We start from the raw sequence: 10,844 nt of genomic DNA, 5'->3' as shown, positions 1-10,844 counted from the left end.
TTAAAATACTTATAGTATATTTGAATCATTTTAATTAATCAACACTTAATAGAGAGTATTGTATAAAAACCAAAAAAAAAAAAAAAAAAAAAACGAGGAAAAATGAAAAATAATGTATACAAACTATGTGATATAATTGTATGTGTATAAATGTACTATCTATGATGATGAATTAATTAAATTCATATGTAGATCTTTTGAAGGTCCTTGATGCAGTCTGATGATCAACTACCCAACTTTCTCTTGTAATACTCTTCATAGTTGATACTGGAACCAAGCATAGTCCTTTACTTTGCAGGTCACTTTGCCTCTCTGCATCACCCTGTCTCGCGAAAAAAAACAGGATCAGATTCTTTAGTGTTAGCACCACCTATGCTCGGGTTTAGTTGTCACTTATCACATTACTAGCGGAAACACATTATCAACGTGACTGTTAATTATAAGGGTGCTTAATTCATCAAAGAACAATCTAATTCAGAAAATTTATTTTAGTGCAGGGTGTACCTGAAACTGTGCTTGAAGTGCTGACCTAAGCTCAAAATATGAGATGCTTAGCCTCTGAAATAACAAATTCATAAACTATTTATACATCACTTGTTAAATTCTTAAATTTAAACTATTAGTTTCTTTTTATTTGTTTCATGAATAATTAAAGAATACCCGAATTTCTTGATGAATTATTTTGATATAGATACAAGCCTCTTGAAGAACTGAAGCAGTATCCGTCTGCATTTTTTAAGGTATAATTAGTATCAATGCAATTTTATTGTAATACATCGTATCACTTTAAATTTAGTAAATAATACGACGTAAATATTAATGAATGGTTTTATGTATTGTAGGCCTTATGAAGTACGGAGTAAACTTTTTTTTTTGACTGACCTTTCCATAAGGAGATACAAGTTCTTGAAGAGCAGAAATTTTCTCGCTTAACTTTTGGCTTCTCTTAACTGGTGCCTGCATCTTTAGTATACATTGATAAACCAAGTTATGTTATTTCATTAATTGCGAATTTGCAAAACACACATATAAGTGATATGTTACATTGTTCATATTTTCATAATATAAAGTCTCCTGAGATCCATCAACTCAAACTCGAGTACTAGATTTTGTTAGTAGTTTGTCGTATACAAATACAATTTTATACCAGATTACCAGTATATACACTAGGAAAAGGAAGGAATTTACGTCTATAATCACCTTGTATTTTCTTGTATCGACAAATTGTTCAATCACCTTCCTTTTCTTATTAGCCCTCGATGCTTCAAGGCTTGCCTTGTTACCGAGAACACTATTTCTTTGTGCAAGTTTAGCCCCGGTAACACTTTTTCTAACATCTTTTATCGTCTAAAATAGAGATATTAACAAAGTGTCAAGTTATTGTTGAAATTCTTAAGCATAAAGTTATTTAACATCATAAAAAGGGTAAAAAAAGAGATAGAAATGCATACTGGTTTGTAAGGTTGATTCAAAAGAATGTCATTCTTAATAGAGTCATCACAAGGTAAGTTCCAACGATAATCCAACAAATGAGGAGTTGCAAGGCTGAGATTTTCTATTGGCGTAGGCATCAACGATGAATATGCAACTGAAAATTCGAGTACACGAAGCAAGTACAATGAGTAATAGTTGATATACCTCCTCGAAATAGACCAAACTCCGGGAACTTAAGGATAAAATTGTAATTTTACTGGAAAAAGCCCTCCATCCCTTTTATTTGTGACATAATAAGTGGCTCGTGGACTCGCGGTGTCATAATTTGTATACATATACACCACCAGGACCAAAAAGAATGTAATTTTTAAAATTAAGACCGCATATTTTATGCCTTGTTGTGGAGATGGCTAATTCTTTCAGTAAAACCCGTGCACATTGGTGAATTGAGTGGTAAAATGTGCTCCCCAAAACACTTAATCAGTGTCAAAACTTAGGTAAGATTGATGACATTTAAAAATAAAGATGACTTACCTCACCTTGAATATAAGTAGAAATTTATGTTTTGTACGTAAAGAATAAACTACATTTGACAAATAATAATTAAGCATACACTAATTACAGAATCTATGTATAATTAGAAATTAGAAAAGAAATTACTGAACCTGGTGAAATGTACGAGAATTGAGAGGGAACATCCATGCTTCCATAATTAATTTGCTGCATGTAATCATTCTCAATTCCAGCTCCAATATAACCATTATTATTGCTGCATGAGTATATAGAATTATTTGTTAATAATCAATACTCTGTATTTTTTTATTTTATTTTTTGATAATGTCAAATGTGATTCAATATGTAAATGTAGAAACATACATGTTACTGCCCATCATCATAGAGAACTCTGAGTTTGAAGATTGAAATCCATCAATCGATTCGCCTAGGAAAACATATGTTAAAATGTTCACATACATAAAAAAACATGATCAAGTACACTTAAAAGTTCAAAAAATATAGATGCATTGTACCAAGGTTGTGGTTTTGTAAGAACTTCATCGCGTTACACACAAACCTTGAAGCTGTTAAGCAACACAAGAAAATGTGGATGATCATACAATTATGAGAAAAATTATTATCCATATACATAGAATAACTCGAAATTAGCTTAATGTTACTTACGTCGAAAAATGTAATATGAGATGATGAAGAATGGCTAGTCAGCTGAAAACTTCATTGATAAAGAGGAGCTTAATTTTTAAGCCTGTTTTATGCGAAGTTTAATTAGTGAATGCAAATGTAAGTATATAGGGAGGCATAATTTTGACTCTTGTGTGGCAAAAGGGTATCTTTGAGTAAAGCAACATCTAATTTCCTTACTAAGAGAGTTGTATTATTATAGGTTAATTAATGCGTGAAAACAACTTGAAACGTCTAATTTTCTATATTTAGTTTTTCAATTAGAGAGTAGTTGGGGTTGCTCTTGGCTAATTTCATGTTACTTTTACTTGATTAGGATTTATTTTTCACATTTTGACTTAAATTTAGAAGATTAAATTGTGAAAATTTGGTTTATTTTATGTAAATTAGTTCTTTTGTTGGGAAATTTATATGAATGATTCCAAGTTTAATCAATATAGTATTTCAAATTAATCCTTGTTTTGAGTTTTTAATGAAAGGGTAACTTTTTTCCCCCAATATTTATATTCTCTATTATCTAAAATACACAATTATGTAATAATAGCCCCAAAAAGACCCAACAAACACTACTAAAAAAATTCTTTGAATGGTCCCCTTTGAGGTCATTCTTGAACAATCAAAGGTGGAGGTAATATTATTAGATGGGTAAGGCTTGAAATTGTTATTCATATTCATTTACGTTCTTTGATATATATAGTTCTATACTTCTAGTAGTAGTAATTTATCAAGTTGTTTACGCGTTTATTTAATTGGATTGGAACTATCTCAATTCAACACGTTAAAATATATATGAGTCAAATTTAGTCTAATTTTGAGAGTTAAGTAGCTCACGAGCAGGTTTGCTTATATATGCATGTGATCATTAAGTGTAGCAATTTGCGAATTACAAGTGTGTGCTTAAAAAAAAAAAAAAAAAAAAACATACTTGTTCAATTGAAACACATTTACTATGTCTTACAAATTTCATGTAAAAATACAATAGATGCATTATAAGGAAATTTAAATAATTGGACCTAACGTTTCCTTCCCCTAGCCTATTAATCAAAACAAGATGCATTACATCTAATCTTTTAATATGAGTTTGAATCACAAGGTTAATGTCATTAAGCAATGCTCAATTCAAAGAATCATCATCCTTTGCAATTAAGCTCACAACAAACAAGAATTAAATCCCCCCTATTTTTTTTTTTGTTCGCTCAAAATAATCCCAACTTTGGATTATTTTTAAATAATCCGAACTTTAGGGTTCATTCACTTTTATCGGTCTTTAGGACGGGTAACTTGTTAAAGTGGGTTTTTTTTTTTCTTTTTGATTTAAGTAATTTAAGTAACACGTGTCACACGTAATAGGTTGAAAAAATAATTTTTTTAAAAAAAAAAAAAACAAAATACCACATTCAATTCCCACGCAACATGACTGGCTACCACTACCATTCCGGCAGCTCCCCTCCCTAAGGCACAACCCAGTACCCCCGCCCCCACCCCCACCCCCACCCCATCGGTGCCCGAAACACTCCCCCAACCCCCCGATCCGGCGCCGGCAATAGTAGCAAAACAGCACTTGTTGTGGTTTCGTTACTACGGGTCTCGAGAGCACGGTGCACCGTTTGGGTATTCAAATTGGAGTACAATTCGAAGTTGTTGCTTCGATTGGAGGCCGGAATTGTTGTATTTAATTGCCAAATTGATATAATTGATGGTAAATTGGAGCAATTTGGTGCGGATAGGTGCTGTTGTTGTGCGAAGTTATGATGGTTGGCACTTCTTGTGGTGGTGACTTGGGCGCGCAATTGCTGTGTTGCTGGGCTGCCGGTGGTTTTGGGCGGCTGTAGGTTGATGTGGGGCTGTTGTTGGTGAGTTTCGGGAGCAGGGGAAGCGAGCAAAGGCTGCAAGCCTGCAAGTAGTGGGTTGATTTGGGTCGGAGATGACGGCTGGGGGTTTATACGGTGGGGGAATTGGTTTATTTTTAGATTTCAGGGTGTTTAGTGGTAGTGGTTTAGGCAGAAGGGAGTCGCCGGCGTGGGTAGGGGGATTAGGGTGCGGCAGGGTTGGCGGGATGAAGACAGGGTCGTTGGTGGTGTCGTGGTGGTGGGTTGGGCGGCTGGGATTGGTGCTGATTTTTTTTTATTATTTTTATTTATTTTTTAGTTTTTTATGAATTTTTTTTATTTTGCTATGAATCACGTGGTGACACGTGTCACCTAAACCTGTCATAACAAGTTAAGTGACCGATTGAGACTATTTTGAACGAATGACCCATATAGTTCGGATTATTTAAAAATATAATCCAAAATTGGGATTATTTTGAGCGACGGGTGAAAGTTGAGATTATTTTTATAATTTTTTTTTTTTTAATTTAACAGAAATTTTCTGTTTAAATATTTTTAAAAAAACAATGTTAAGACAGCGCTTTAATCGCCAATAATTATGGGTAGTCACTTTAAATTTATTAAATAAGTGTAGGTGGTGGATACTGGATACACACTTGTATAGTTGTATATGTTCTCTCAACTTTTTTTTTAAAAAAATTATTTAAAACTAAGTGGGAAAAAAAGACATTATGAGTCTAGGAGACCCTCCTCATGAGTGAAACTCCTAATGCAAACTCTCTTCATGAGTGAAAATCTTAAAGCATTGGAAACTAAAGTAGGCAACAAACTAGAGTTGTACTCCGTAGCAAAATACTATGTCCAAACTATCACCAAGTAAATGACCAACAATTATTTACTCAACTTTTCTAATTGCCTCACGATAGTTGTGTTGAATACTCTAGTTTTCAAAATTGTTGAGAAGAGAATGTGGGCAACAATATGATCAATCCATTGTTAATTACCATAATGTCATCACCATCTGAATGTTTTTTTACGTCTTCTTCAATCTCAAGAAGGATGCCCTTGTCAAGCAGATTCAGCTATGAAACCTAATTTGGTCAGTGTTTATATTTTGAGCCAGAGAAAGTTGAGTTTGGAAGAAATGGTGGGTGGTATCTCCCAAGCGATAATGATGGTGTTTGTTGATGAAGAAGGTAGGATGGGTCGAACTGGAACCATAAGAATGTTCAATAATCAATAATAGATTTTATAGTCCTTTTCTAAGCTAAAGAGGATAGAAGCTAATACACCTAAGTCTAAATTTACTCAATTTGGCCAATTATAAATTTAAAGACAAGTCATTTTCATCATTCCATCATACACATTATCTCAGCATTTCTTACTAGGCTAGGCTAGGGTCATTGTCCATCAAAAGCTAAGAAAAACCAAAAGCATGTTGATAAAATTTGTCTCCACTTATAATACCATGATACAAGTTGATCAAGTTCCACATAATGAGATATGGATGCATAACATTACTAACACACAGACACATTACACCCTGAGAATCTGAAATAGACGGACTATATTTAAATGAAGATATCTTTTAGGACAGAGTTTCACTCCCATTCCTAGAAGGAACTGAGAATCTGAAAAAGACAGATTCGATTTAAATGAAGATATCTTTCACGACAGTTTCACTCCCATTCCTAGAAGGAAAATTGTGCTTCTCAAATTACTCGCAAATTCCAAAAGATTTGGGAAAGAGTATAGAAAAGGTTCAAATCCAACCGCAAAAAGAAGGCATAATAGCAAAATTTGAGAATAGTGCCTACATTAATATCAAAAACACTTAAAAGCTCTCCCAAATTAAAATCAAACCTGAGCCCTGGTAACTATGTTTCACAATACACTAAGAAACAGCTCATATCTATAACTTAAAACATCGCAGCATTACGACAAAGATTACTCCTAATAGAAGAAACCAAGCACTTTGCCTCCAACATTCTTTCTTCTTGCCTCTTCATGATCCATTATACCAGCAGATGTAGTCAACACAATGTATCCAAACTGAAATAAACCCATTTTATTAGAAATGGTTATCGCACTCTAAAACAGAGCAAACATTTAACACACAGGTATATAGGTAATATATCATTCCTCAATGAGGATGAAACGATGGACAAACAATGTACATAGGACAAGATCACAAAGGTAACACAACAGTCAAAACACGCAATTATAATGAGAGTGCACCAATTTCGAAAGTTATATGACAGGTAGGCTTAGACATATTACCAAAAAAAAGCCTCTTTATTAACTTACGGTTCCCAAAAACACCCCAGCGATATGCTTAATTGTGTCATGGAACACAGGCAAGCCTCAATACAGTAATGTACACTGTTCAAGTAGATTCATTAGCTAACCTGTCTTGAAGGAAGAAGTCTAGCAGTCCATGACTCAATCTCCTTGACACCAACATCAAAACGAGGACTAATGACACCACACTTGTTCAGCCTTCCATTCAACTCAACAACAATCTTTCCAGATCTGTGGTCATCAACATATTCGAACTCACCAATGTAACCTGAAACAAATTCAGACAGTCACCATTAGACACAGCTGGAAAAATCACAAGCAAGGTTGACCTCACAAGAGAGATTGGAGACAACATACCATGCTTTTGCATAACGATAAGAAACTTAATGATCACTTTGGATGAGGGCCGGATGAGGACCTGACGTTTCCCCCGCTTCTCAGCATTATACATTGTCTTGAGAGCATCATTTAGCACACTGACCCTCACCATAGCTGCTCAATACGGCTGCAATAGCAGAGTAAGCATGTTAGCTTCCAGTTCAATTCAATAAGCAACAGCATATGTTACTTATCCTAACTCCATATTATACACAAGTTATCGATCAAACTTAATCCTAATTCCTAACTCCATACTGTATGTACATTATCGATCAAACTTAACCTAACTCCGTACTATATATACGATTTCGATCAATCTATGCTATTCGGAACACCCACTATGTTCAGATTTGCACGCTCTCATTATTCTGTATTCCCTCATTCCATTTTCATTAATCAAGAAAATTATCTAATTACTAATCCCATCATACAATGGTCAACGGAAAGCGATTCAGTCTGCTTAATACACGCCCCGATATCATTCTAACCCAATACCACATTTCCATTATACTAGTATAATGAGATAACCCAACCCCATGAAAGCTAAGCCCTAATCCTACAAATATCCATCTCCTCACCTAAATTTCAACGTTCAACAAAATTCAAGTTTCCCCAGTTGGTAAATTAAACCCTAATCTACATGTCAAATTCAAAGATTTAGTATTTATCAGAATCAACTAATCATTTCAACCAATTTATAAGATCTACCAAACATCCCAGATTCTCCTAAACATCACGTTATACTTCAAATTACCAAAATAAACCATCAAATTAACAACAATGGGCAAAAAACCAACAAATTCACATGGTTTATCTATTTTATGCAAACCATAAAAATTAAGCATTTCAATAGAAATTACATAAGAAAAATAAATAACATCATTTCATTCTATCACATTATTCATGAGAAATTTCAAGAGCATAATCAGAAGAACAAATTGAATGTTTGTTAGAGTAAAATGAAGAAAAATGGTACCGTGACGAGAAGAAAGAGATCGTCGAGAGCGCCTCCGAGCAGGAAAAAAGAGGAGAGAGAAAGAGAGTGTGCGTTTGGAGGTATTGTGAGGGTTTTAAGAGGGGCGCAATTGAAATGAAGAAACCCTAACTTACTGACCTGCATTTGTTTACTCTTTTACGAGCCCATTAATTTTTTAAATTGTAGGCCCATTTCAATAAGACTAATTTGCAAATTCGGGCCAGATCGAACCTTAAATATCATACAGTATGTCGTGTCCAAATTTGTAAAAAAAGTAACGGGCTTTTCGGGTTGATTTCAGTTTTTTTTTTTTTTTTTTTTTTTACATATCATTTGCAACGATTAGACATTTTTCCTCTCTACTTTATGTCACATCGTTGCAAATAATATGTAATGGAGGTAGTTTCTAAGAGTTTGTTTGGCATCATTTGTCTTTTATAAAACTAAAAACCAAACAGAAAACAAGAAAAAGGTGTTTCCACTTTTCTGTTGTCAGTTTTCAAAATTATCATCATTTTAATAAGTTTAAATAATTTTTTATTCATTATGTGACATATATCATATACTTTTAAAAACCAAAAAACCAAAAAAATCAAAAAACAGAAAACCACAGCGATGCCAAACGAACCCTAAAATTACGTTTTTACTTTTTAGGTTTGCTCAAATATGTCCTATTCCCGGGCCAGGTTAATGGGCTGAGCTAGAGTTGATCACCTCTAGATAGGATAAGTCTATTCTTATTCTTTATGATCTGTTTGACATTACTATAATTTGCCTGTGTTTTATTTTTATTTTTTGTTTTTGTTATAGTTTTAGAAACAAAACCTATTAAAAAAATAGAATATCTATACTAATAGAATGTCCACGTGTATTAAATACTACCTCCGTAAATAACCAAAGTCCCTCACAGTAGGGTTCTCGTGAGTCCCTCGTCTAGGGTTCGCGAGTTCGTGATTTATGTTGGTATTAAGGTCAATTCCTACTGCTTTCTTCGTTATTAATCGTGTTTTTGCCCATGGAATGTAAGTTACTTCTATTTCCTTGATGTTTTGTTTGTTTTATTCCAATAATTGTGAGTCTCCAATCTATGGGTCGCAATTTCGTATTTTTGTGCATGAGGATCAATTCTTTTTTGTTGCCTTCATTACTATTTGTGCCTTTGTCAATGGAATATTAATTTTCCTTGTGAATTCTTGTGTTACTTCTCGTGATTCTTCCTCAAAAAAAAAAAATGAAAATGTTAAGTTGGAACGTTTTCGGGATTGGCAACTCGACGACGGAAAGGACTCTCCGGGATTTGTGTTGGAGAGAAAATATTGTGTTTTTAATGGAGACAAAATCTGATAGTAGTGTTATGGAGAGAATAAAAACGCGTTGTGGTTTTGAAAATGGTTTATGTCTTAGAAGTAATGGTAGGTCGGGTGGTACTTGTTTTTTTTGGCATAATATTAATGTGAATGTGGTGTCGTATTCTGACCATCATTTTGCTGCTAATATTTGTGATGGTGAGGGGATCCCAATTTGGTGTGCTATTGGTATTTATGGTTGGCCGGAATCGGAAAACAAGCATAAAACTTGGGACTTGATGAAGAATTTGAAACAATTAAGTAATGTTCCATGTGTTATGTTTGGGACTTTAATGAGATTGTGAGTATGATGGAGAAGGATAGTGGTGCGATTAGACGAGAGAGTCTAATGGATGCGTTTTGTGATGCCATTGATTTTTGTGAGCTGATATAAGGGTTGCATTTATATGTGGCAAAGTGGAAACTATGTTGAGACGGTGGTGAGAGAAAGGTTGGGTAGGTTCCTTGGTGATGACAATTGGTGTAGTCTACACCCGAATTACTAGGTCCAACACTTGGCTCGGGTATCGTCTTACCATACTCCGATTTTACTTGATACGATTAACTACTTTGAAAGGGGTAGAAGGAAAAAAAGTTGTTCCAATTTGAGGCAATGTGGCTGTCTAGAGATGATTGTAGTGAGGTTGTTACGAAGGCTTGGAGTGATGGAGAGGGACGAGACCCTCACGCTCATATTGCTTTATGCGCTAAGTACTTGAAGAAATGGGTTGCTACTTAATTCAGTGAGGTGAAGAAAAAAATCAAATCGAAGGAGGAGGAATTACAAGAGGTGCAGGCTGCTCATGTAGATGCTTCAATGCTAGCAAGATGTGAACAAATTGCCAGGGAAATTAATGAACTTCGAAACTTAGAAGAGTCGTATTGGTATGCTAGATCCCGGGCAAATAAAATGCGTGATAGGGACAAAAATACGGCTTATTTTCATCGGAAAGCAAGTCAAAGGCATAAGAAGAATCGTATTGACGGGCTCTTTGACTCACAGGAAGAATGACAAGTAGGGGAACACCGTATATAGTCCATTGTTGCTGATTACTTTAGCTCACTGTTTGCGACGAGTAATCCTTCGGGTTTTGAGGCAGCTCTGGATGGCGTGGAGCATTTTGTTTCTGTTGAGATGGATAATGTGCTGGATGAGGAGCATAGTGCGGATGAATTTAAGAACGTACTTGTAACACCCCAATAATTCTCTCTTTAAAACTTGTGAGTACCCTGAACAATATTCAAGAGAATTAATGGCGTGCTACCGCCATGTGCTCAAATGTTAAGGCTATATCAGAAACTAGCAGCGGAAAACTAGATCTGTTATAAATAAGTTTCAAAACCAACGAATAAAACCAAATTAAGTATTACAACTTGGAACCA

The 10,844-nt window shown here is 34.6% G+C and overlaps 1 protein-coding gene across 1 annotated transcript; it reads right to left on the bottom strand.

Moving 5' to 3' along the window:
* Positions 1-6,152: 6,152 nt before the first annotated feature.
* Positions 6,153-8,269, bottom strand: LOC145641876 (small ribosomal subunit protein uS8z/uS8w). Its single transcript, XM_081692893.1, has 4 exons — positions 8,116-8,269; positions 7,119-7,266; positions 6,869-7,029; positions 6,153-6,512 (listed from the first exon to the last, which is right to left on the bottom strand). Exons 2-4 carry the CDS (start codon positions 7,249-7,251, stop codon positions 6,414-6,416), a joined length of 393 nt encoding a protein of 130 aa, XP_081549019.1. The 5' UTR covers positions 7,252-7,266; positions 8,116-8,269; the 3' UTR covers positions 6,153-6,413.
* Between the last annotated feature and the right edge of the window lie 2,575 nt (positions 8,270-10,844).

Source organism: Chenopodium album, chromosome 8 (assembly GCF_948465745.1).
Source record: "Chenopodium album chromosome 8, dcCheAlbu1.1, whole genome shotgun sequence".
NCBI lineage: Eukaryota > Viridiplantae > Streptophyta > Magnoliopsida > Caryophyllales > Amaranthaceae > Chenopodium > Chenopodium album.
The sequence above is the reverse complement of the archived record's forward strand: the minus strand, read 5'-3'. Positions and strand labels throughout refer to the sequence as shown.

Excerpts from the sequence above, each read along its gene's own strand:
- LOC145641876 (XM_081692893.1), bottom strand. The coding sequence starts at position 7,251 with ATGGTGAGGGTCAGTGTGCTAAATGATGCTCTCAAGACAATGTATAAT. Across the intron at positions 7,030-7,118 it reads TATCGTTATGCAAAAGCATG|GTTACATTGGTGAGTTCGAA; the intron begins GTATGTTGTCTC and ends AATTTGTTTCAG. Across the intron at positions 6,513-6,868 it reads GACTTCTTCCTTCAAGACAG|TTTGGATACATTGTGTTGAC; the intron begins GTTAGCTAATGA and ends GGTTTATTTCAG.